The sequence below is a fragment of the Staurois parvus genome, unplaced genomic scaffold (genome assembly GCF_062004578.1).
Source record: "Staurois parvus isolate SC_StPar_1 unplaced genomic scaffold, SC_StPar_1.0 ptg000224l, whole genome shotgun sequence".
Classification (NCBI taxonomy): domain Eukaryota; kingdom Metazoa; phylum Chordata; class Amphibia; order Anura; family Ranidae; genus Staurois; species Staurois parvus.
Genome location: NW_028318020.1, coordinates 1,079,275 through 1,106,699, shown reverse-complemented (window position 1 = coordinate 1,106,699; position 27,425 = coordinate 1,079,275). Strand labels below are relative to the sequence as shown.

At 49.6% G+C, this 27,425-nt stretch overlaps 3 protein-coding genes across 3 annotated transcripts in view; 2 read left to right on the top strand and 1 right to left on the bottom strand.

Moving 5' to 3' along the window:
* LOC149460606 (uncharacterized) overlaps positions 1-27,425 on the bottom strand; it is a 345,151-nt gene that overhangs the window by 113,189 nt on the left and 204,537 nt on the right. The window contains exons 2-4 of the mRNA XM_089679458.1: positions 11,966-12,172; positions 11,716-11,857; positions 3,568-5,250 (exon numbers count right to left, since the gene is read on the bottom strand). Coding sequence (XP_089535584.1) covers positions 3,568-5,250; positions 11,716-11,857; positions 11,966-12,172 — 2,032 coding nt within the window. The remainder of the gene's footprint in view (positions 1-3,567; positions 5,251-11,715; positions 11,858-11,965; positions 12,173-27,425) is intronic.
* Positions 20,161-21,226, top strand: LOC149460616 (uncharacterized). The gene is made up of 2 exons (XM_089679443.1): positions 20,161-20,412; positions 21,074-21,226. The coding sequence occupies exons 1-2, from the start codon at positions 20,161-20,163 to the stop codon at positions 21,224-21,226; spliced, it is 405 nt and encodes a 134-aa protein (XP_089535569.1).
* On the top strand, positions 24,285-26,774 carry LOC149460615 (uncharacterized). Its single transcript, XM_089679442.1, has one exon. The coding sequence runs from the start codon at positions 24,285-24,287 to the stop codon at positions 25,515-25,517; it is 1,233 nt and encodes a 410-aa protein (XP_089535568.1). The 3' UTR covers positions 25,518-26,774.

Genomic DNA, 27,425 nt, shown 5'->3' with positions numbered 1-27,425 from the left:
ATGCGGTCTAGTCTGTCTCTACAACTTCCAATGTGGTCTAGTCTGTCTCTACACCCGTCGATGTGGTCTAGTCTGTCTCTGCACCTGTCAATGTGGTCTAGTCTGTCTCTACACCTGCTGATGTGATCTAGTCTGTCTCTACACCTGCTGATGTGGTCTAGTCTGTCTCTTCACCTGCTGATGCGGTCTAGTCTGTCTCTACACCTGCTGATGTGGTCTAGTCTGTCTCTACAACTTCCAATGTGGTCTAGTGTGTCTCTACACCTGTCGATGTGGTCTAGTCTGTCTCTACACCTGTTGATGCGGTCTAGTCTGTCTCTACAACTTCCCATGTGGTCTAGTGTGTCTCTACACCTGTCGATGTGGTCTAGTCTGTCTCTACACCTGATGATGTGATCTAGTCTGTCTCTACACCTGCTGATGAGGTCTAGTCTGTCTCTACACCTGCTGATGTCGTCTAGTCTGTCTCTGCACCTGCTGATGTGGTCTAGTCTGTCTCTTCACCTGCTGATGCGGTCTAGTCTGTCTCTTCACCTGCTGATGTGGTATAGTCTGTCTCTGCACCTGCTGATGTGGTCTAGTCTGTCTCTACACCTGCTGATGTGGTCTAGTCTGTCTCTACACCTGCTGATGCGGTCTAGTCTGTCTCTACACCTGCTGATGCGGTCTAGTCTGTCTCTACACCTGATGATGTGGTCTAGTCTGTCTCTACACCTGATGATGCTGTCTAGTCTGTCTCTACACCTGCTGATGTCATCTAGTCTGTCTCTACACCTGCTGATGCGGTCTAGTCTGTCTCTACACCTGATGATGTGGTCTAGTCTGTCTCTACACCTGATGATGCTGTCTAGTCTGTCTCTACACCTGCTGATGTCATCTAGTCTGTCTCTACACCTGATGATGCTGTCTAGTCTGTCTCTACACCTGCTGATGTCATCTAGTCTGTCTCTACACCTGATGATGCGGTCTAGTCTGTCTCTACACCTGCCAATGTGGTCCAGTCTGCCTCCGCACCAGTTGTTCTGATTCAGCCCAGGCCAATTGTGCCCTTTTTCATTTTTGGGACTTTCAGTAACCGGGCCTCACCCTACTGCAACTATATCTGCTGAAACCTGTCTAAGAAGTTCCGTCCAGCCTTTGGATAAACTGCCTCATTCAGCCATGTGGAGCCCACAACTTTGTCTTCAGGCCACTCTGCATGCAGCCTGCATTCAGCTTGACTTCAGTACCATGTCACCTTCTATCCAACCTGATGTTACAGGTTCTCTGCTGTCCAGTTTGGCTTCATAAACTCTATGCCTGCTAACCAACCTGACTTTGCTGATCCCCTGACCAGGGGCAGACTGACAACTCATGGGGCCCCCAGGCAATAGGGGATCATGGGGCCCCTGTGTCCTTGCCCAAACTCAAAAAGCCTATGAAAAAGCTACCAGGGGCATCTCATGGGGCCCCCTACTGACCCTGGGCCCCTCGGGCAGTGCCCGAGTTTCCAAATGGTCAGTTCACCCCTGCCCCCTGACCATTGCTCAGCATGCTGGTCCTTTGCTGGATGCCCAGCCTGATGGTCCTATGCTGGATGCCCAACATGCCTTTAAGGGATTATTGGCCCCTTTTCAGATGGAGGTTAATGTCAGGAACGTCTAGTGCCCCCAATCCATCACAACTGATGGTCTCATTAAAGCATCCTGGTTTTAGCTATGATGCAGCAAGTCTCTGGGTGGAGAATAAATCTGATTTAAGCCAGCCAAACCTGCAGTCTCATGTTAGTGATAGTGTGTATAATGCATGTTTAAGCTCCCTGTCTGTCTGTCCTGCTCTGCTGTTTGTATTCCTCTGTTTATGACCTTGGATCAGATATCAACTACTCTCTGAACTCTGCTTGTCTTTTGACCAGGGATTGGACCCTGATTACTCTGAATATTGCCTGCCTTGTCGATCAAATGTTGCCAAACACAACAACACTCAAATCTTGGTGCTTCACAATTCCACACGTTATCTGTCACTTGATGAGGTGCAGTCCTCCACAGATGGGGGAATCTAGGAACTGTCAAAGACAACACCCAAGAGGGAGCATTACCGTAATATCACATTTATTAAATGATAGATCACAAATGGAATCTCACAAGCCGACCAAAAAAACAGACATAGAGCCAGATCTTCAGTCCCAGACAAAGGGGTCCTGTCCCAAACACTGCCTGGTTGGGATATCTGATGCATTTTCGTGAGATGAACTCGCCTTGTACCTGGACTGTCATTGAACCATTCTGCCTTTCTGCCAACCACAAGCACCTGTTGCTGTGCTCAGTTTGCACCTACCCTGGTGTGGTAGCCAGGCACTATAGCATTGTGTATCAGTCCTGGGGGCAACGAGTACCAGTAGGCCTGCCTGCCTTATGGGAAAGGGGCTGCTATAGGTAAGGACCACAGAAGCCAGATATAGTGTCTGACCACCTGTGTTAGAGAGACGTTTGACAAGACCTCCAAGTGTTTGTGAAATCTCCCACCACAAAATGTACTCAGCCAATCACAGGGCAGGACTCCATTTTTATTCTTCTCCTGCTATCAATGGCCGACCCGGTCACACACTTCATCCATGTCTTTGGGGACCTCTGATCTCCTTATGAACTGTTTCTTCCATGATGAAGATCAGCCATGGAGTATATCTGAGGTGTATATCAGGATGTGCTTCTTCCCCACATGAGAGCTGGGATGTCCAGCAACATTCATCTAGAAGACATTTCCCGCACTCAAGGCACTAATACACCTTCAGGGTTGTGTGGGACCCCTGATGTACAGGAAGACAGAACTTCAGTGAGGAACATTTCCCTCACTCAGGGCAGGAAAGTGACTTTTCCCCATGTGAGATCTCTGATGTTTGGAAAGATGGGACGTCTGTGAAAAACATTTCCCACACTCAGGACAGGAATATGGCTTCTCCCCCGTATGAGATCTCTGATGTTTGGAAAGATGATACTTGTCTGAAAAACATTTCCCACACTCTGGACAGGAATAAGGCTTCACCCCTGTGTGAGATCTCTGATGTGTGTGAAAACTGGAATTCTGTGAAAAACATTTCCCACACTCAGGACAGGAATATGGCTTCTCCCCCCGTATGAGATCTCTGATGTTTGGAAAGATGATACTTGTCTGAAAAACATTTCCCGCACTCTGGACAGGAATAAGACTTCACCCCTGTGTGAGATCTCTGATGTGTGTGAAGACTGGAATTCTGTGAAAAACATTTCCCACACTCTGGACAGGATTACGGCTTCTCTCCTTTGTGAGATCTCTGATGTGTGTGAAGACTGGAATTCTGTGAAAAACATTTTCCACACTCTGGACAGGAATAAGGCTTCACCCCTGTGTGAGACCTCTGATGTGTGTTAAGACTAGAATTCTGTGAAAAACATTTTCCACACTCTGGACAGGAATAAGGCTTCACCCCTGTGTGACACCTCTGATGTGTGTATAGACTGGAATTATGAGAAAAACATTTCCCACACTCTGGACAGGAATATGACTTTTCTCCTTTGTGAGATCTCTGATGTTTGCAAAGACTGGAATTACGTGAAAAACATTTTCCGCACTCTGGACAGGAATACGGCTTCTCCCCTGTGTGAGATCTCTGATGATCGTGAAGACTGGATTTGAGTGAAAAACATTTCCCGCACTCAGGACAGGAATACGACTTCTCCCCTGTGTGAGATCTCTGATGTCTGTGAAGACCGGACTTATGTGAAAAACATTTCCCACACTCAGGACAGGAATACGGCTTCTCCCTTGTGTGAGATCTCTGATGTGTGTGAAGAATGAACTTGTCTGAAAAACATTTCCCGCACTCAGGACAGGAATACGGCTTCACTCCTGTGTGACATCTTTGATGTTTAGAAAGAGAGGACTTCCATGAAAAACATTTCCCACACTCAGAACAGAAATACGGCGTCTCTCCTGTGTGAGATCTCTGATGTGTGTGAAGAGTGGCCTTGACTGAAAAACATTGCCCGCACTCAGAACAGGAGTAAGGCTTCACCCCTGTGTGAGATCTCTGATGTCTGTGAAGATAGGACTTATCTAAAAACCATTTCCCGCACTCAGGACAGCAATACGGCTTCTCCCCTGTGTGAGATCTCTGATGTGTGTAAAATCTGTACTTCTCTGAAAAACATTTCCCGCACTCTGGACAGGAATATGGCTTCTCTCCTTTGTGAGATCTCTGATGTTTGCAAAGATTGGAATTACATGAAAAACATTTTCCGCACTCTGGACAGGAATACGGCTTCTCCCCTGTGTGAGATCTCTGATGATCGTGAAGACTGGATTTGAGTGAAAAACATTTCCCGCACTCAGGACAGGAATACGACTTCTCCCCTGTGTGAGACCTCTGATGTGTGTTAAGACTGGAAATATGTGAAAAACATTTCCCACACTCAGGACAGGAATAAGGCTTCACCCCTGTGTGAGACCTCTGATGTGTGTATAGACTGGAATTATGTGAAAAACATTTCCCACACTCAGGACAGGAATACGGCTTCACCCCTGTGTGACATCTTTGATGTTTAGAAAGAGAGGACTTCCATGAAAAACATTTCCCACACTCAGAACAGAAATACGGTGTCTCTCCTGTGTGAGATCTCTGATGTGTGTGAAGACTGGCCTTGACTGAAAAACATTGCCCGCACTCAGAACAGGAGTAAGGCTTCTCCCCTGTGTGAGATCTCTGATGTCTGTGAAAATAGGACTTATCTAAAAAACATTTCCCACACTCAGGACAGCAATACGGCTTCTCCCCTGTGTGAGATCTCTGATGTTTGTGAAGACTGGACTTCTCTGAAAAACATTTCCCGCACTCAGGACAGGAATATGGCTTTTCCCCTGTGTGAGATCTCTGATGTTTGTGAAGACTGGACTTCTCTGAAAAACATTTCCCGCACTCAGGACAGGAATACGGCTTCTCTCCTGTGTGACATCTTTTATGCACATTAAGATTGTACTTAGAACAGAAACATTTCCCGCACTCAGTACAGGAGAACCTCTTCTCTGTTGGAAGGCCGGCCTGGACCCGCACAGTCTGAGGTTCCTCAGGATACGAGGAATCCGATGGTCCATCTAGACTGGGTGGTGCCGGATGGACATTGGAGGGAGCCGGGTTTTCTCCTGGACTATACTGTGTGATGTCCTCATCTTCTACTTTCCAGTCTGGAGACAAAGTGAGACAATCCTCTGAGGTTTTCCTCATCTCCCGGCCATGGACTAAAATACAAAGACAAAGAGGATTACTAGACAGGAGCTGATTGGTTCCCCCAAACCAGGACTCCGCCCTCATCAGGCAGCTTGGGCTCTGAGGAGCTTACAATTCCACCCTCAAGGGAACTAGGAAATGGCTCATCTGATCTCCTACCAGGTCATTTCTTTATTCATGGACCTTAGTCAGAGAGTGAGGAAACAACCAGAACTGTCTTATAGGAGGGACAGTGATGAGGGGATTATAGGACGAGGGTCCCCACCCCCTCTATCACTCATCGCCATCTTCCCAACACAAGAAGTACTGCACTTCCTTATTTAGTCCATGATTTAGTCATGAAGAACAGCGGGGCTGAGCCCCACCAGAGGTCAGAGAGTGAGGATGGGGGGAGAACAACCAAGATGAAGACTGGACTGATCCTGAAGACCACCATCATTGGGGTATTGACTCCTCCCTCATTATCACTTTCTGTTTAAGGGTCCAAAGTTGGAGGATGTTATCACATTATTATCACCATGTAAAAGTCTGTGCTCCAATCACATCATCGGATATAAAATGTCCAGCTGGGAGGAAATGGGTGTAACAAAAGAGAATCCATATTATGTGTATATATAGCAGTGGGGGGAGGGGGAGAGCAGAAGTCAGGAGTATGTAATGTACAACATAGAGTATATAGTGCAGGGGTCAGGAGTATGTAATGTACAACAGAGTATATAGTGCAGGGGTCAGGAGTATGTAATGTACAGCATAGAGTATATAGTGCAGGAATCAGGAGTATGGAATGTACAACATAGTATATAGTGCAGGGGTCAGGAGTATGTAATGTACAACATAGAGTATATAGTGCAGGGGTCAGGAGTATGTAATGTACAATATAGAGTATATAGCGCAGGGGTCAGGAGTATGTAATGTACAACATAGAGTATACAGTGTAAGGGTCAGGACTCATAATATTATTATTCATCAATCAGTGGAAGCTTAAATGTTTACTGTAGACAAGTTGCAGAGATCCCACACCGCTGCCTCCCATCTCCTGAGACTGCACTCAGTGACTTGGGTCTGAGACTATACAGACATATCCCTCCACCCGGCACAGCCAGCAAATAAAAGAGTAAGAAACCCTGGGAGAATTGCTCTGTCAGAGATTTTACTAGATCTGATACGTGGTAGAAGACCCAATATACATGTCCCAGGTCATCCAACACTTATGGTGAACATCAACATTTTGCTGCCAGCTGAACCCCAGAACCTCCATAAATCCAGTCTAGATACATAAATTGTGTCTGCAGCACAGAGAAGGAAGATTATCCGAGAGAAATCCAGGAATACAGGACGGGGAACACAGCTCAGGAAAGTGACCAGGGGATTACAGGCTGATATCACCCAGTCCCCGCCCTACTCTGGACCAATCAGTGAGCAGTGTGGGTGGAGGAATTATTATTATTATTACATCGAGTTTATATAGCGCCAAAGGGTTTGCTCAGCGCTGTACAATAGGGGGGACAATACATGGCACAGTACCACAAAAACAGACAGCGTACGAGGGGTAAGAGGGCCCTACTCTTTCAAGCTTACAATCTAGGAGGGAGGGGGTAGTGGAACAAAAGGAAGTGGCTGAGGGGAATGAAGTGGCTGAGGGGGATGAAGTGGTGGGAGGAATGAGGGAGGATGGCCGTTAGGTGAGGGTGGGGTAGGCTTCCCTGAAGAGATGGGTTTTGAGGGAGCGCCTGAATGTGGGGAGGGAAGGCGACAGTTGGATGGATTGGGGCAGTGAGTTCCAGAGGATAGGGGAGGACCTGGAGAAGTCCTGCAGTCGTGCATGGGAGGAGATGACCAGGGAGCAGGATAGAAGGAGGTCCTGTGAGGAGCGAAGGGTACGGGTAGGGTGGTACTTGGTGATCAGGTTGGTGAGGTAGTCAGGGGCAGTGTTGTGAACGGCTTTGTAGGTCAGGATTAGAAGGTTAAATTTGATGCGTTGGGCAATCGGGAGCCAGTGGAGGGAGAGGCAGAGGGGGGTGGCAGAGGTGGAGCGGGTGGTGAGGTGGATGAGTCTGGCCGCTGAGTTCAGGATGGTCTGGAGCGGGGAGAGCCTGCACTGGGGTAGGCCGGTGAGGAGGGAGTTGCAGTAGTCAAGGCGTGAGATGATGAGGGAGTGTACAAGAAGTTTGGTGGTGTCTGGGGTGAGGAAGGAGCGTATCTTGGCAATATTGCGGGGATGGAGCCTGCATGTGTTTGTGAGTGATTTGACATGTGGTTGGAAGGAGAGGTTCGAGTCAAGAATGACGCCAAGGGCTTTGGCTTGCGGGGCGGGAATGATAGTGGAGTTGTTGGTGATGATGGATAGGATGGGGGGGGGGGTGTTGGCAGGGGGAAAGATGAGGAGTTTGGTTTTGGAGAGGTTGAGCTTGAGGAAATGTAGCGACATCCAGTCTGAGATGTCATTTAGGAGGTGAGTGATGCGGGCGGAGATAGTGGGGGTGAGGTGAGGGGTGGAGAGGTAGATTTGGGTGTCGTCAGCGTAGAGGTGATAATTGAAGCCATGGGAGTGTATGAGTGTGCCCAGGGAGGAGGTGTAGATGTAGAAGAGAAGGGGTCCAAGGACAGAGCCTTGGGGGACCCCAACAGAGAGGGGGAGGGAGGGGGAGGTGGTACCATTGTAGGTGATGCTGAAGGAGCGTCGGGATAGGTAGGATGAGAACCAGGAGAGAGCGGTGTCTCTGATGCCAAGGGAGAGAAGTTTATTAAGGAGGAGGGGGTGGTCAACTGTGTCGAAGGCCGCAGAGAGGTCCAGGAGAAGGAGGACAGAGTAGTCGCCCTTGGCTTTGGCGTTGAGTAGGTCGTTAGTGATTTTGAGGAGGGCAGTTTCAGTGGAGTGTAGGGGACGGAAGCCGGACTGTAGTGGGTCAAGGAGGTTATTGTCTGTAAGGTGGGAGCTTAGGCGATCGTAGACTATGCGCTCAAGGAGCTTGGAGGTGAGTGGCAGCAGGGAGATGGGTCTGAGGTTGTTGGGGTCTGCGGGATCCAGGGAGGGCTTTTTGAGGATGGGGGTGATATGTGCGTGCTTTAGGGGGAAGGGGAATGCGCCAGTAGAGAGGGAGAGATTGAAGATGTGGGTGAGGGAGCGGATGAGGGAAGAGGGGGGTGACCGGAGGAGTTGAGAGGGGATAGGGTCCAGGGGGCAGGTAGTGAGGCGGGCTTCTGAGAGGACCTTGACGATTTCCTCAGTAGTGACAGGGCTGAGGGAGTGCAGTGCAGGGGGGGTTACGGTGGGCGGGGCCTTGGGAGCGGTGGAGGGCAGTGCGGTTGTGAGGGCAGAGAAGGGGGGAGATGAAGGGGTGATGGGGGTGAGGAGGCTAGGTGGGGAGGTAGATTGCGAGTTGACAATGTCCTTACGGATAGTGTCAATCTTGTTACGGAAATGGGTGGCAATCTCGTGGGCGGTGAGTGAGGTACTGAGTGGAGGAGGGGGGGGGGAGAGTAGGGAGTTGAAGGTGGAGAAGAGTCGGCGAGGGCAGGAGGAGAGGGTGTTGATTAGGTTAACAAAGTAGGCCTGCTTGGCGGCGTGGAGGGAGGAGGTGTAAGTGAGGAAGGCAGATTTGTAGAGGGAGAATGCGTGAGGGGACCTGGTTTTGCGCCACAGTCTCTCCAGAGCGCGACTGCGACGTTTGAGGCGTTTAGTGCTGTCGGTCTGCCACGGTTGAAGCGGTCTGGGTTTGATGATGCGTGTGGTTAGGGGTGCCAGAGAGTCTAGGGCAGCTGACAGTGAGTCGTTGTACAAGGTGGTGGCTAGGTCAGGACATGACAGTGGGAGGATGCTGTCTTGTAGGCGGTCGGCAGCCGAGTGGAGGGGGGCCGGGTTCAGGTTGCGGAGATTGCGGCTGGTGATGGTTTGGCGTTTTTGGGGGGGGGAGTTGGGGGAAGGGGAGATGGAGAAGGTGATGAGGTGGTGGTCAGAGAGAGGGAAGGGGGTGTTAGAGAACTGGTTGAGGGTACAGAGGTGGGAGAAGACGAGGTCCAGGGTGTTCCCTCCGATGTGGGTGGAGGATTGAGTGTGCTGTGTGAGCGCGAAGGAGGAGGTTAGGTGGAGGAATTGGGAAGTGGCCGGGTTGTTGTCGTTGATGGGGATGTTGAAGTCCCCGAGGATGATGGTCGGTAGCTCAGAGGAGAGGAAGAAGGGGAGCCAGGCGGCGAAGTTGTCCAGGAAGTGGGGTATGGACCCAGGAGGTCTGTAGATCACTGCGATCCTTAGGGGGGTGGGTGAGAAGAGTCGGATGCAGTGCGCCTCAAAGGAGGGGAAGGATAGAGAGGGTGGGTTAGGGAGGACCTGGAAGGTGCTCAGCGGTGAAAGGAGCAGGCCGACACCACCACCTCTGCGATCGCTCAGTCTTGGCGAATGGGTCCAGATGAGACCTCCATGGGTGAGTGCCGCAGGGGAGGTGGAGTCGGTGGCCTGTACCCAGGTTTCGGTGACTGCTAGGAGGTTTAGGGAGTGGGAGATGAAGAGGTCGTGGATGGCGGTAAGTTTGTTGCAAACCGAACGAGCATTCAGGAGTGCAACCGAGAGAGGGGGGATAGGTATGGGGAGCAGGGGTACATGTATGAGGTTGAGGCGGTCTCGTCGGCTGGCGTGAGCAGGGGGGGCTCTAGGGGGGGGTGAGGTGGTGAGGGGCCAGGGTTCGGGGAGATGTCCCCAGCTGATATGAGGAGGAGGGTGAGGAAGGTGGCATGGGAACGGGAGGTGTAGGAGCGTGTGGGTCTGGACGTGGTGGCAAGTGGGTCAGCGGGGAAGTGGAGTAGCAGGAGGAGGTGGTGGGTGCCGTAATGGGGAGAGGGGAGAAGCGAGGGGGCGATATAGAGCTGCTTAGTGGGGGTGGGCGGGTAGAGGGAGGCGGTTTTAAGGATGGAGGAGAGGAGGACGAGGAGCGCGGGCGGCATGTTGGGGTGAGCGGGGTGCTGGAAAGGTCAGGGGGGTGAAGGGGTGCTGGTCAGGGATGGCAAAGCAAAGTGTCCGAAATGCCGTGGGAGGTGAGGGGGTGCAAGTCCGGGATGGTGAAGCAGAGCGTCTGAAGCGCTGTGGAGGAGACTATTGAGTTCTTCTAGGAGGGGAGAGGGAGAGTGGAGGGCAGCAAGGATAGCAGCTGGTTGGTAGTAGTCTGCGGGTGAAGTAGGTTGGTGTCCGTGGGTGTGGCGGCACGTCATCAGTGGGTGCGGTGGTTCGTTGAGCGGAGGGGTCGTAGGGCGCGACGTCTGGGGTGCAGTAGGCGCGGCATCTGGTGATGCTGGCGGCTTGGAGACCGGAGAAGTTGAGGCCAGGTGTTGAGGGCTCGGCGTCGGGAGGCGCTGAGGGTGCTGAAGAGCCCGACGTCGGGAGGTGTGGAAGGGTCGTCATCAGGAGGTGGTATGGATCGACGTCTGGAGGTGGAGTAGGCTAGGCGTTGGCAGCTGTAGTAGGCTCAGTGTCCGTGAATGAAGTGAGCCGGCGCAGGCGGATGTTGAGGGCCAGGCGCCGAGGACTCAGCGTCGGGAGGCACTGATGGTGCTGAAGGGCCCGGCATCAGGTGGTGTATGAAGGGACCGGCGTTAGGCGGTGTAGAGGGGCCGTTGGCAGGAGGTGGTGAGGACCGACGTCTGGAGGTGGAGTGGGTTAGTCGCAGTCTGGCTCAGCGTCCGTGGGTGAGGTGAGCAGCGCAGGTGGATGTTGTGGGCCAGTGACTGGGGGTGCTGGGGGACCTGCGTCGGTGTGAGCGGTAAGGCCACGTGGTAGGCTTGGCTCCGCCGAATTGGATAGGGTTTGGGCAGTTCAGTGGTAGGTGCCCCAAAGGGGAGGCTTACCCTTTCGGTGCAGGTAGCGGAGGTGCAGCGGCGTCCTGGAAAGGTCCCTGGTCTGGGGCCGGCTGGTGCAGGGCAGCCCGCAGGGTACTGGGAGGCCCAAAGCAGTTCCCAGGCAGGGCCGCTGGGTGTTGGATGCTGGGTGCCCCGAGGTGGCGGCAGGGTGTCAGCAGCTGGAAGCGGGCGGTCTGGGGTGGTCCCTGAGCTAGCAGGGAGGGCTCCAGGGAGACCGTGAGGCCGTGCCGGTTCCTGGTGGTCCAGGGTAGTCAACGAGAACCCAGGGCTGATGGGGAGGGCCCTGGGCAGGCAGGCAGGTCGGTGGGACCCGGTGGGCAGAGCGGAGACAGTCCGGGCAGATGTCCGGCGATGCGGTCCGGTCGCGGCTCGGCCGCGGCAAAAATTGAGGCCCCGGCTTCAGGTGCGCGGGTAGGCCACGATTCCCGGAGCTCCGGGAAAAGGTCCAGAAGCCTTCCCTGGTGGTCGGGCTGGGCCGGGAGTGTCTTAGGGGCCCCGCTGGGGTCCGCTGCGGCCCGGATGGCAGCGGATTGGGGCTAGGAGCGCAGGAGCTCCTAACGCATGTCTGCTCCCGCCGCCATCTTGAATAAATATATTCAGGAGGAATGGATTTAGTGTTCATGACCCACCTGTGCTGATCTCTGTAGGAGTGTCCTCCTCTATAAATGTCCCCGTTATTCCATCCTCCTCCATAGACTGCTGATCATCCCTCACATACGCCTCTTCTTCTTCTGCTTTCACCTCAAATTCTATATCGATTGGATCTCCACTCTAAATCAAGGAAATGAGAGAAAATATCATCTGTAAAATGTAAGGTCACAGAAAATATCCACACATTGTCTCCATGAATTCATGTTCTAGATGCTCCATCCCACCAACCTTGCAATGGGGAGGGATGGTGTGACCTTCCTGTGTGGAATCCCGGGAATACAGAGGACGGGGACATCTCTCTGGTGGGTTCCTGGTATTAGGTGGCTCCATCATCTCCTTGTGTCCTTCTGAAAACTCCTCCATCACTCCATACTCCTCATCCTCCTCTTTATACTCTTCTTTAACATCAATATTATCATCCCCGAGGATTCCACTCTGAAAGATATAATAAAACATTCATTGTAACAAACATGCTGTGTATAAATCACAACTACCAATAATTGTCATCATCTACCTGATGATGGTGAGGGATGGTGTGACCTTCCTGTGTGGAATCCCGGGAATACAGAGGACGGGGACATCTCTCTGGTGGGTTCCCATGACTGGATCCATCTGTAGGAAACACACACACTGACTGAATCCATTGTTTCTATGTGTTTATCAGATGATGGGGGATCTAGGTGGATCCTCCGTACTGCTCTCTCCTTTACAATAAAGTCTCCTCTTACCCGGTGATGTGAGGGGCGGCTGATTGTCCATCATGACGTCCTTGTAGAGATCCTTGTGTCCTTCTAAATACTCCCACTCCTCCATGGAGAAATAGACAGTGACACCCTGACACCTTATAGGAACCTGACACACACAATGATACAGTCACCATCCAGACACATCCCTTGTCTGTTACTGGAGAATGTCCCAGAATTCCCGGCACCGCTCACCTCTCCTGTCAGCAGCTCAGTGATCTCTCTGGTGACTTCTAGAATCTTCTTCTTCTTTCTCTCTTCTATCAGGGAGGGAGGTGGAGGCAATGTGATGTCATATGATCTCCAGACTTCACAGGAGGAAAACTCTACATCTGAACACAAATAGTCACATCAAATGATATTCCCAGAATCCTCCTCACCTCTCCATTCAGGTCTCCATTTTATTAAAGCACCACTTCAGGCTGAGGTATAATTCCCCCCCACAGGACCCCCACACTACGCAGGGTATAGGCTTGTTGCAGCATTCTGATGTCATTACATACAACGCAGGACCAACAGTCCCACTTTACATGTGAGGATACCAAGGGACCCCACATCCTAAGAGCATCAGAAAAAAGTCAGATGGAGGGACATTGGGGGAGGAGCTGTGAGGTCAGTATGATGTCATAGGATTCTCTGACTCCGGATGGAGGGACATTGGGGGGAGGAGCTGTGAGGTCAGTGTGATGTCATAGGATTCTCTGACTCTGGATGGAGGGACATTGGGAGGAGGAGCTGTGAGGTCAGTGTGATGTCATTGTATTCTCTGACTCTGGATGGAGGGACATTGGGGGGAGGAGCTGTGAGGTCAGTGTGATGTCATAGGATTCTCTGACTCTGGATGGAGTGACATTGGGAGGAGGAGCTGTGAGGTCAGTGTGATGTCATAGGATTCTCTGACTCTGGATGGAGGGACATTGGGGGAGGAGCTGTGAGGTCAGTGTGATGTCATAGGACATATAGACTCTGGATGGAGGGACATTTGGATGGGGAGATTTGAGGGGTCCTCTATATGAGGCTCTCATGCAAACCAAATCCTTGTTCCTGGGTGCGTCCTACCTCTCCTGAACTGAAGAGTGAACTTTGACCTTTACCATACAGAAATCTTTCCGGAATCTGTGGAAGTAAGCTGTCATGTGATCAGGTGACGTGCGGAGGAACGGAGTGTAAATAGCAGACAATTGTCTCCAGAGCCCCTAATGGTGGGGATGGATTTGGCGGCGTGCTGGTGCCAAGTTTCCTCCCCCCAGGGTCACTGCAGGTGTGGAGAAAAGCTGTGTAAGAGGATATGGAGGAGAGATGAGGAGGAGATCCAGGAATCAGGAGAAAGGTCAGGGCAAGCAACAGACGAGCGCATCCAAGAGACCAAGCCGGGGTCACTACACAGAAAATCAATCCAAGGAAACAACAGGCAGGACGAGGAATAGCAAGAAGGAGCTGAGAGACAAATGAGAATATTGCTCAGCCAATGGGAGATGATCTCAGCATGACTTCCATCATGAAGGAGATGAGGGGGAGGGGAGGAAGTCACTGAAGGTGACCATAGATCCATGGAAATTCAGCTGGTTCAGCAGGGATCGCTCACATTTCCATCCATGTGTGGCCACTGCCAGATAAAAGCCACTCCCCCAGCGGCTGCAGCCAATAGCTTCAGTGCTGATCTGTGTATTCTGAGAGCGGAGGAGTCCCCCCATTGTCAGAATACAAGAGTGCAGCGGGGAGGATTCCCCCATCCACCTCCAATGTGTGGATGGGGGAATCACTTCAGTTTTATGGTCATCCCGCTGGCTGAACGATAAAACTGAACCATGTAGGCCAGCTTTGGGAGCAAATATATTATCATCAACTCCTCCCCCTGAAGGGGTTCATCTATGTATTACCTCATCTGCCGCCAGATCCAGGAATGTCTCCTCTTGGCTTCCTCCTGATTCACCTCTCCCCTGGAACTTCCTGTCTATACTTGACATCACTTCCTGTCTGCAAAATCAAAGGGGCAAAAATCCCTCCCCCAAGCAGTCATATATTTCTGTCCCCCTTGGTGGGAGTGGAGGTGACCCCTCTATAAGGATCTACAGTCCATACACACCCAGCACAAGGCCGGGGTCACACTACCAGACGCTTCTCGGGGCTGCAGTTCCTCTGAACTCCACAAGGTGGGGATCTCACTTCTACCCAGACAGGAGGTCTCTATGGAAGACAGACAGGAAGTGATGTCAGATATACAGACAGGAAGCAGATCGGATACATTGCTGGAAGTGGCAGCAGAGGAGGTAATAAGATTTTATCTTTTATTTACACCCAGTAACCCCCCGTCATGTCTGTCCTCTTCCTCCATAGTCACGTCCGTCCTCTTCCTCCATAGTCACGTCCGTCCTCTTCCTCAATAGTCACGTCCGTCCTCTCCCTCCATAGTCACGTCCGTCCTCTTCCTCCATAGTCACGTCCGTCCTCTTCCTCCATGGTCACGTCCGTCCTCTTCCTCCATGGTCACGTCCGTCCTCCTCCTCCATGGTCACGTCCGTCCTCTTCCTCCATAGTCGTGTCCGTCCTCCTCCTCCATAGTCGTGTCCGTCCTCCTCCTCCATAGTCGTGTCCGTCCTCTTCCTCCATAGTCGTGTCCGTCCTCTCCCTCCATAGTCACGTCCGTCCTCTCCCTCCATAGTCACGTCCGTCCTCTCCCTCCATAGTCACGTCCGTCCTCTCCCTCCATAGTCACGTCCGTCCTCTCCCTCCATAGTCACGTCCGTCCTCTCCCTCCATAGTCACGTCCGTCCTCTCCCTCCATAGTCACGTCCGTCCTCTCCCTCCATAGTCACGTCCGTCCTCTCCCTCCATAGTCACGTCCGTCCTCTCCCTCCATAGTCACGTCCGTCCTCTTCCTCCATAGTCACGTCCGTCCTCTTCCTCCATAGTCACGTCCGTCCTCTTCCTCCATAGTCACGTCCGTCCTCTTCCTCCATAGTCACGTCCGTCCTCTTCCTCCACAGTCACATCCGTCCTCTTCCTCCATAGTCACTGTGACATCTTTTATCTCCAGCAGATGATGATACACACATACTGTATATAGTGTGGAAACCCAGATGAACCCCTTCAGGGGCAGAACATCCCCCACTTCCGGGGCCGGAACATTCTCCTCATTGTGGAGATAAATTCTAGTAATATGGTCCTCTAAACAAACAGCACTGACAATAAATAGACAAGACAAGGACCATCCTGACCATACATGGCCTACAAAGGGCAATGATGACACTACACAGGCAGCCAATGGGCAATCATTACACTATGCAGCCAACACAATGATGGAGTGCCGGGGTCAGGAGTATGGAGCATAGAGCCCCTTACATTGCTGCTCAGGAGGAAGGAAACATTCCCCAGCCGGCCATGGAGAATATGTTCCATCATTGGTGTCAGAGGGAGGGAAATACTGAGGGGTCTGATGGATGAAGGAGAGCTGAGGGGTCTCTCAGGGGGCACTACAGATAAGGAACTTTGGGGCTCCTGAAGGGTAGTGGAGCTCAGGGCCTTAAGGAGGAAGAGTAGTTGAAGGACTTTGGGCCCCTGGTGGGCACTCTTCTTAGAGGAGGTCTGTATGCTCAGCATCGCCTAAAAGGTAGTCAGGGGGTCAGTGCTGAACATCTTCAGGAGACACTCCAATACCTTCCCATGACACAGGCTCTGGCAGTGCCCGGTGCTGGAATTCAGAGCCCCAGGAACCCCCCACCACTCTGTACAATGTCCTGGATTCCAGAGAATTCTTGGCAACCAAGAGAACCCCCTACTGTCCTCCTACTCACACTGGGCTGCCATTGGAGGGAAGAGAACAGACTCCTCCCCCACAGCTCTCTATGCCACCAGCACCATCCTCCTGCTATCCAATCCAATCCCTTCTCTTACTGCAGAGAGTGACAGTGACATCACTCCTGTCAGTCAACAGGCTGCTGGAGATTGGAGTCTTGCAGCCGGAGTTCTTCCAATTATCCTGATTAACAGGGAACTCCGGCCAAAAGTCATCAAGTTTCCCTTCCTGGACCTCATGATGAGCCGACATTGACCTCACAGCACTGCCTCAGAGCAAACAAGTCATAGGAAGGATCAGATTTATCATTCCTTGTCTGCAGATCTAAAACTCATCAAAACCAGTTCAGAGACCAAACAAACCCAACAGAGAAAAGGGGATTTCTGATCTGGATGGACAAGAGGGTCCCGGGACCTCAAATATGCATCAAACACTAAACACTCCAAACTAAATGTGTTTCCAGGAGGACAGAAGTCCTGAACTGGTTCCCACCCGGCCTATTGTACAATGATGGCGGACAGGACCTCTCTCCTTCTGGAAGGACGTTGTATGATGTCCTCCCACTCTTGCTGTGCAGGTGGAAGGGGACGCAGCATGGTGATTGGTGGGGAGCTGTGTCCCTCGTAGTCAACACATCCCTGATCAGGGTGAAGATCCAATGATGTTGTCTGTTTACCATGTGATCAGCTGTATCCAATCACAGCTGATCACATGTAAACAAAAGCTGGTTATTGAAATTTCCTGTCCTCAGCGCTGTCACTGTCTGAGGAAAGGAAACCGATAACCGGCTTTCCTGTGACAGGGGACATTTACTGTGATTATTAGTGCCCACCAGTGCAGCCCCATCAGTGCAGCATATCAGTGCCCATCATTGCATCCCCATCAGTGCAGCATATCAGTGCCCATCATTGCATCCCCATCAGTGTAGCATATCAGTGCCCATCAGTGCAGCCCCATCAGTGCAGCATATCGGTGCCCATTAGTGCAGCCCCATCAGTGCAGCATATCAGTGCCCAATAGTGCAGCATATCAGTGCCTCTTCATCAATGCAGCTTTTTCAGTGCCGTTCAGTGAAGGAGAAAAACTGCTTTTTTTGCAAACAAACGAAGAAAAAAGCTTTTATTTTTCAAAATTGTTGGTCTTTTTTTGTTTGTGTAGCAATAAATGACCCCCCCCCCCAGTGATGAATTAATACTGTACCACCCAAAGAAAGCTCTATCTGTCTAAAAAATGATACAAATGTCATTTGGGTTCAGTGTTGCATGACCACGCAAGGCCGCGGGAGGACACGGAGGTGACACCGGGTTAGGACAGGAAGGGGAAGTGGGCTCGGAGATATGGAGACACACAGTATAAATAAGACCATCTACCACCAGCAGCCAATCCTCTTACAGCCCCCTAGAGGAGGGGAAATGCGTCAGTGACAGCTGCGGTGATGTAATTCCCGAATGGTGAGACTCATGTGGATGGGACACTTTCGGTCGGACATTTTGCTTGTATATTATATACAAATGTCAGTGTATATGGTTTGCTGTAAAGGAAGTTTGTAATAAATGGAATGACACCATGTGGGTGATTGTTGTTATCTCCTCCCTGCATACATCATGAGATGAACCATCAGTTGTATGATATATTGGGGGGGGAATTGTACACAATCATCCAGGAGGACTACAAGCTCCAGACTAACCAGGACCATGACACAGCACATAGGACTCTTATTCCAGTGTAAGAGTCCACATCCTGTGGTGGAGGAGGGGGGCACTGGAGGGGAGCACTGAGGGAGAGTACTGGAGAGGAGCACTGGAGGGGGGCACTGAGGGGGAGCACTGGAGGGTGCACACTGAAGGGAAGCACTGGAAGGGTAGCACTAAGGGGGAGCACGGGAGGGGAGCACTGAGGGGAGCACTGGAGGGGGAGCATGAGATCTGCACTTTGGTGAAAGGAGAAGCACAAGGCACTTTATTCCGCACGGTCGGTTGGCGCAGTGTGATTGGAGGAGCACAAGGCACTTTATTCCGCACGGTCGGTTGGCGCAGTGTGATTGGAGAGGCACAAGCACATCAACTGATATAAAGAACTATTAATATTGATGATTTTATTTTTCTATTCAGTATTTATGAGGGATTTATATTGAATTTGGATGGATTTTCATGCAATTGGACACGTTGGGAATGGGACACACTTTTTGCACAGACTAGGCAGAGCCTAGAATAGTACTGTATATGACCGCACAATTGTCATCCAAACTGCGACAGCACTGACATCTGAAAAGTGTTCTGGTCAGGAAGGGGTGGAAGTGTCCGGTATTGAGGTGGTTAGATGTCCAGCAACCCTCCTATTCCCCCCTCACATCCACATCCTATTGTGTGACCAATACCATCCAAATACACTCACTGGCCACCCTATCAGGTATCAAGGATTTAAGTGACTTTGAATGTGGCATACTTGTATTTCAAAAACTGCTGATCTCCTGGCATTTTCACCCACAACCATCTCTAGGGTTTCCAGTGAATGGTCCAAAAAAGAGAAAATATCCAGTGAGTGGCAGTTGTGTGGAGGAAAATGCCTTGTTGATGTCAGAGGAGAATGGGCAGATTGGTTGCTGTGCCATTCAGATGGTGGGGTCAGAATTTGGCATAAACAACATGAAAGCATGGATCCATCCTGCCTTGTATCCACGGTTCAGGCTGGTGGTGGTGTCATGGTGGGGGGGAGATATTATTGGCACTAGAAAGGTGGACCTAATAAAGTGGCCGGTGAGTGTAATTCTTACTTTCATTTCCCAAAGTTATCTGTCTACAAGGAGACCTGTATAGATCACATGATGGCACCAATGAGGATGGAGGAGGACCGGAGTCACATGACTGAGAAGATACTAAACCTCACCCTGGAGATCATCTACCTGCTGACCGGAGAGGTGAGGAGGATTCTGGGAGGTCACATGACATCACTCATCTCTATTATTAAACACAGACCTGACCGGAGAGGTGAGGAGGATTCTGGGAGGTCACATGACATCACTCTCATCTCTATTAATAAAACACAGACCTGACCGGAGAGGTGAGGAGGATTCTGGGAGGTCACATGACATCACTCTTATCTCTATTAATAAAACACAGACCTGACCGGAGAGGTGAGGAGGATTCTGGGAGGTCACATGACATCACTCTCATCTCTATTAATAATACACAGACCTGACCGGAGAGGTGAGGAGGATTCTGGGAGTCTAACATGATATTCCTATTGGTTCCTCAATACAGAGATTTCCTCCTCTGAAGTCAGGTGATCATATGACCATCACAGTGCCTCCATGTGACTCCCTAAACCCTGAGAGACACAACATGCAGAAGATTCTAGAAGTCACCAAGAAGATGATGGAGCTGCTGACAGGAGAGGTGAGCGGTGCCGGGAATTCTGGGACATTCTCCAGTAACAGACAAGGGATGTGTCTGGATGGTGACTGTATCATTGTGTGTGTCAGGTTCCTATAAGGTGTCAGGGTGTCACTGTCTATTTCTCCATGGAGGAGTGGGAGTATTTAGAAGGACACAAGGATCTCTACAAGGACGTCATGATGGACAATCAGCCGCCCCTCACATCACCGGGTAAGAGGAGACTTTATTGTAAAGGAGAGAGCAGTACGGAGGATCCACCTAGATCCCCCATCATCTGATAAACACATAGAAACAATGGATTCAGTCAGTGTGTGTGTTTCCTACAGATGGATCCAGTCATGGGAACCCACCAGAGAGATGTCCCCGTCCTCTGTATTCCCGGGATTCCACACAGGAAGGTCACACCATCCCTCACCATCATCAGGTAGATGAGTGACAATCACTGATAGTATCATTAGGATCTGTACATTATCTGCATTGTTACCATTGATGGCATTTTTATTATATATTCAGAGTGGAAACCTGAGAGATTCTAAAGTTGAGGAAAAAGAAGAAATAGAAGAAGAGGAGGATGAGGATGGGGGGATGGAGGAGTCAGAGATTCCAGAAAAACACAAAGATCTGTACCAGGACACCATGGTGGAGTCATCCAGCTACAAAAATCTACCAGAGAGATGTCCCTGTCCTCTGTATTCTCGGGATTCCTCACAGAGGGGTCACACCATCCCTCACCATTACAAGGTTTTTGTCAGGTCCAGACTGGCCATAGGGCACACTGGGTATTTTCCTGGTGGACAGGGGCTTCCGGACAGGGCCAGAACTCTGGGAACTCTGCTGCATTTCCTTAGTACCCTGTGATGTTTGGGGAGGGAGTGAGGCAGAGAGCTCTGGAGCCCCGGAGCCATGGGGGACTGAGCCAGGGGGCAGGGTAGCCTTGCTGCTCTGATGCCATTGTTAGTGGGCCCAGGAGGCTGGACTGTGGCTGCCCAGTGGCTGCAGGGCTCTGAGCTGAGAGAGCCTCTCTCTTACAGCCCAGAGCCATCAATGACATTCCACCCCTTTTCCCGCATGGACAGTTGAGAGAGAGAGCTGGTTCTGTTCCTCCTCCTCCCTCCCTCTCCTCCTGTGCCTGCCTCACCTACACCCCCCGGCAGTGTTGTGCCTCAGAGATGGAGATATGTGGGTGGAAAGTTTTCTTTTTCTACATTCTGCGGAGGATTACACTGGGCTGCTCAGTCTAAAATGCCTGGGACAATTTTATTGGCCCAGTCTGGGCCTGGGTGGTGGGATGGAGCATCTAGAACATGGACTTGTGGAGACAATGTGTGGATTTTGTGTGTGATGTCACAATCATAAATCTTATATTTTACAGATGATATTTTCTCCCATTTCCTTGATTTAGAGTGGAGATCCAATCGATATAGAATTTGAGGTGAAAGCAGAAGAAGAAGAGGCGTATGTGAGGGATGATCAGCAGTCTATGGAGGAGGATGGAATAACGGGGACATTTATAGAGGAGGACACTCCTACAGAGATCAGCACAGGTGGGTCATGAACACTAAATCCATTCCTCCACCCATACTGCTCACTGATTGGTCCAGAGTAGGGCGGGGACTGGGTGATATCAGCCTGTAATCCCCTGGTCACTTTCCTGAGCTGTGTTCCCCGTCCTGTATTCCTGGATTTCTCTCGGATAATCTTCCTTCTCTGTGCTGCAGACACAATTTATGTATCTAGACTGGATTTATGGAGGTTCTGGGGATCAGCTGGCAGCAAAATGTTGATTTTTCCTATAAGCATTGCATAATGTAGGCACCCAGGACATGTGACTGGGGTCTCCTGCCTTGTGCCTGACTCCTCCAGGGGACCTTCTCTGTTATCTGCTGGCTGTGCCGGGTGGAGGGATATGTCTGTAGTGTCTCAGACCCAAGTCACTGAGTGCAGTCTCAGGAGATGGGAGGCAGCGGTGTGGGATCTCTGCAACTTGTCTCCAGTAAACATTTAATCTTCCACTGATTACTGAATACAATATTATGAGTTCTGACCCTTTATTATATGATTTTATTGTACATTATGTAGTATTGACTCTTACATTATCTCACTTGTAAATGGCGCCATTTTGAAATTTGGAAAGTATCTGACCTCACCAATGCTTGCCAGGGCAGAGGAAACATCCAGGGTCTAATAGACCCCAGATCTCTCCATAAAGAGTACCTGTCACTGTCTATTGCTGTCACAAAGGATGTTTACATTCCTAGTGTCAGCAATTAAGTGATTCAAAATTAAAGAAATAGGTTAAAAATTAGGAAACAAAATGTAAAGTTCCCGTCCCACCGTTCTTGTGTGCAAAGGCAAAGCCAGGCATCAGTCCTGCATTGGTACGTATACAGAGATTGTCCCACACTTGAGGTATTGCCACAATCATCAGAGGGAGAGAATTCCAGCACCAGACCTCCTCTGTAACTCCAAACTGGTAACCTGGAAAGGCTTTTAAAGCGGCGTCTTTGATATGTTTTATGCTTCTAAGTAATTTCACAGCAAAAAATACTGATTTTTACTTCAAAAAAGGCCTGGCCTTCAAATGGACAATCATCACCCTTACGCTTTATACTCTGTGTTATACATTACATACTCCTGACCCCTGCACTATATACTCTGTTGTACATTACATCCTCCTGACCCCTGCACTATATACTCTATGTTATACATTACATACTCCTGACCCCTGCACTATATACTCTATGTTGTACATTACATACTCCTGATCCCTGCACTATATACTCTGTGTTGTACATTACATACTCCTGACCCCTGCACTATATACTCTATGTTGTGCATTACATACTCCTGACCCCTGCACTATATACTCTATGTTGTACATTACATACTCCTGACCCCTGCACTATATACTCTATGTTGTGCATTACATACTCCTGACCTCTGCACTATATACTCTATGTTGTGCATTACATACTCCTGACCCCTGCACTATATACTCTGTGTTGTACATTACATCCTCCTGCCCTCTGCACTATATACTCTGTGTTGTACATTACATACTCCTGACTCCTGCACTATATATTCTATGTTGTACATTACATCCTCCTGACCCCTGCACTATATACTCCATGTTGTACATTACATACTACTGCCCTCTGCACTATATACTCTATGTTGTACATTACATACTCCTGACCCCTGCACTATATACTCTGTTGTACATTACATCCTCCTGCCCTCTGCACTATATACTCTATGTTGTACATTACATACTCCTGACCCCTGCACTATATACTCTATGTTGTACATTACATACTCCTGACCCCTGCACTATATACTCTATGTTGTACATTACATACTCCTGACCCCTGCACTATATACTCCATGTTGTACATTACATACTCCTGACCCCTGCACTATATACTCTATGTTGTACATCACATACTCCTGACCCCTGCACTATATACTCTATGTTGTACATTACATACTCCTGACCCCTGCACTATATACTCTATGTTGTACATTACATACTCCTGACCCCTGCACTATATACTCTGTTGTACATTACATACTCCTGACCCCTGCACTATATACTCTATGTTGTACATTACATACTCCTGACCCCTGCACTATATACTCTATGTTGTACATTACATACTCCTGACCCCTGCACTATATACTCTATGTTGTACATTACATCCTCCTGACCCCTGCACTATATACTCTATGTTGTACATTCCATAGTCCTGACCCCTGCACTATATACTCTTTGTTGTACATTACATACTCCTGACCCCTGCACTATATACTCTTTGTTGTACATTACATACTCCTGACCCCTGCACTATATACTCTATGTTGTACATTACATACTCCTGACCCCTGCACTATATACTTTATGTTGTACATTACATACTCCTGACCCCTGCACTATATACTCTATGTTGTACATTACATACTCCTGACTTCTGCTCTCCCCCCTCCCCCACTGCTATATATACACATAATATGGATTCTCTTTTGTTCCCCCATTTCCTCCCAGCTGGACATTTTATATCGGATGATGTGATTGGAGCACAGACTTTTACATGGTGATAATAATGTGATAACATCCTCCAACTTTGGACCCTTAAACAGAAAGTGATAATGAGGGAGGAGTCAATACCCCAATGATGGTGGTCTTCAGGATCAGTCCAGTCTTCATCTTGGTTGTTCTCCCCCCATCCTCACTCTCTGACCTCTGGTGGGGCTCAGCCCCGCTGTTCTTCATGACTAAATCATGGAGTAAATAAGGAAGTGCAGTACTTCTTGTGTTGGGAAGATGGCGATGAGTGATAGAGGGGGTGGGGACCCTCGTCCTATAATCCCCTCATCACTGTCCCTCCTATAAAAGACAATTCTGGTTGTTTCCTCACTCTCTGACTAAGGTCCATGAATAAAGAAATGACCTGGTAGGAGATCAGAGGAGCCATTTCCTAGTTCCCTTGAGGGTGGAATTGTAAGCTCCTCAGAGACCAAGCTGCCTGATGTGGGTGGAGTCCTGGTTTGGGGGAACCAATCAGCTCCTGTCTAGTAATCCTCTTTGTCTTTGTATTTTAGTCCATGGCCGGGAGATGAGGAAAACCTCCGAGGATTGTCTCACTTTGTCTCCAGACTGGAAAGTAGAAGATGAGGACATCACACAGTATAGTCCAGGAGAAAACCCGGCTCCCTCCAATGTCCATCCGGCACCACCCAGTGTAGATGGACCATCGTATTCCTCGTATCCTGAGGAACCTTGGACTGTGCGGGACCGGGCCGGCCTTCCAACAGGGAAGAGGTTCTCCTGTACTGAGTGCGGGAAATGTTTCCGTTATAAATCCAATCTTAATAGGCATAAAAGATGTCACACAGGTGAGAAGCCATATTCCTGTGCTGAGTGCGGGAAATGTTTTGTATTAAAATCACATCTTGTCACACATCAAAGGCTGCACACAGGAGAAAAAATATATTCCTGTCATGAGTGCGGGAAATGTTTTTCACAGAAACCCAATCTTTACACACATCAGAGATCTCACACGGGGGAAAAGCCATATTCCTGTCCTGAGTGTGGGAAATGTTTTTCACAAAAATCCAGTCTTTACAGACATCAGAGATCTCACACGGGGGAGAAGCCGTATTCCTGTCCTCAGTGCTGGAAATGCTTTTCATGCAAGTCCATTCTTTCCAGACATCAGAGATCTCACACGGGTGAAAAGCCATTTTCCTGTCCTGAGTGCGGGAAATGTTTTACACAGAAGTCTAATCTTTATGTACATCAGAGATCTCACACAGGGGAGAAGCCGTATTCCTGTCCTGAGTGTGGGAAATGTTTTTCAGACAAGTCTAGTCTTTACAAACATCAGAGATCTCACATGGGGGATAAGCCGTATTCCTGTCCTGAGTGCGGGAAATGTTTTTTAGTGAAGTCTCATCTTTACAGCCATCAGAAATTTCACACGGGAGAGAAGCCATATTCCTGTCCTGAGTGCGGGAAATGTTTTTCAGAGAAGTCCAGTCTTTCCAAACATCAGAGATCTCACATGGGGGAGAAGCCACTTTCCTGTTCTCAGTGTGGGAAATGTTTTTCACAGAAGTCTGATCTGTACACACATCAGAGATCTCACATGGGGGAAAAGCTGTATTCCTGTCCTGTGTGCGGGAAATGTTTCATATATAAATCAGCACTTGTTACACATCAGAGATCTCACACGGGGGAGAAGCCGTATTCCTATCCTGAGTTTGGGAAATGTTTTTCAAGGAGCTTCAATCTTTCCAGGCATAAGAAATCTCACACGGAGGAGAAGCCACTTTCCTGTCCTGAGTGAGGGAAATGTTCCTCACTGAAGTCCTGTCTTCTTGTACATCAGGGGTCCCACACAACCCTGGAGGTGTATTAGTGCCTTGAGTGCGGGAAATGTCTTCTAGATGAATGTTGCTGGACATCCCAGCTCTCATGTGGGGAAGAAGCACACCCTGATATACACCTCAGATATACTCCATGGCTGATCTTCATCATGGAAGGAACAGTCCATAAGGAGATCAGAGGCCCCCAAAGACATGGGTGAAGTGTGGGACCGGGTTGGCTATTGATGGCAGGAGAAGAATAACAATGGAGTCCTGCCCTGTGATTGGCTGAGTCTATAAATTGTTGAATGAATGGACCGTCATTCACTCAGACGTTACCAGTCTGGTCCATACTTGAAGGAGAAGTTCCCGTTTTCGGGCAGAATTTCCCTCCCATAATACACAGAAGCGTTCTCTGATGCCATCTCTGGCCCGGCCGTCCCGATGGGCTTTCCACTCCCCTCACCCACAGGACCATCACTTGTCTGTCAGTTTATTGGAACGTTGGAACAGATTTTCAGATTGCATCATTTCCTGTCCACTTCCTGTAGGCTACTTCCCAGAAGCCTTTACTTCCTTGTTGCATCACAGAAGGGGGTGTGACAGGGCGTGTTCACCGCTCGGGACCACACCTCCCTCATTATAATACCTTCCTATACAATCTGATTGGACAATCTCCTCTAGATCTCCCCCCAGCTATGTAGTACAAGGGCAGACAAAGTCCAGGGTATGGAATGTGTGACAATTTATATTGGGAACTTGTGAGGCCTGGAGGCTGCAAATGCATTAAGATGTACCAAGGGTTCCGGGGAGAGCGCAGATTAGTAACGTTTGTAACCGTTTTAGGATCTCCCAAAAGAGGACAGAGAGGCAAGTGAGGGGATATGAAGTTGCTGGAATATTTATCAGAGTTCCTGGTGCAGAGTGTGTGACCCATCAAGAGGCTGATAGACGTAGGTCTGGATTTAGGAGGACTCCATGGGAGTGAATGGTGAGAAGTCTGAGAACAGAGCAATGCTTCTAAGTCAGCCCATAAGGAGCCATGTATTGTGGTGTAAAGGGGGGTTAGTGGGGTAATCTGGGCACCAAGAAATATTTAGTAACATTTGGAACACCCAAACCTCCTTGTTCCTTATGTATATACATAGCATGTCTTGGGATTCGTGGCCCTTTGTCTGCTCAGTTGAATCACAAGACCTGATTTTAAAAAGATTTCAGAGTATAGGAGGAGATGGGGATCGGTGGGGGTGGGGATGGGGAAGAGTACAGAACAAGTAAAGGAGTTTTGGTAAAATTGCCAATTTTCCATCACTGATCCTCCCTATCCAGGAGAGGTGAAGATGAGTCCAGGACAGAAGTAGGACTCTCAAGTATTTGAAAGTGGGGATGTAGTTGGCCTCATGGAGTGTGTTGTAGGAGGGAGGGAGATGAATGCCCAAATAATCCAGGTAGGAGGTGGGCCAAGGAAACTATCATTCTGTTTTGCAGAGGAAAGGGAAATGTATGGAGTACAGAGAATAGGACTGGCAGGGAGGTGTTGGGTTGGACCAAAGTAAGTAAAAGATCATCGGCAAACAATCTGACTTTACCCAGTTCAGGACCGACCACCACACTTATACTGCGGCAGGGCAGCCCCTCTGTTCCAGATCACATACATGTACATGTACACGTGTGAGCCCACCGCCCTGACTGTGCTGTCATTCAGTACACCACAAGCCGATTATCAGGTCCAGGCCAATGATTTCTGGCCTGGACCTGCTGATCACCTGGACCTGCTGATCACCTGGACCTGCTGATCACCTGTACAGAATCAGAGATCATTCTGTGTCCATATTTATAAACACAGGAACTGGAAAGGTACACTAGTGAAGAGGAACACAAATAATACA

Coding starts and splice junctions, on each gene's coding strand:
- LOC149460615 (XM_089679442.1), top strand. CDS start 24,285: ATGAGGAAAACCTCCGAGGATTGTCTCACTTTGTCTCCAGACTGGAAA.
- LOC149460616 (XM_089679443.1), top strand. CDS start 20,161: ATGGCATTTTTATTATATATTCAGAGTGGAAACCTGAGAGATTCTAAA. Junction 20,413..21,073: donor CCATCCCTCACCATTACAAG/GTTTTTGTCAGG, acceptor TCCTTGATTTAG/AGTGGAGATCCAATCGATAT.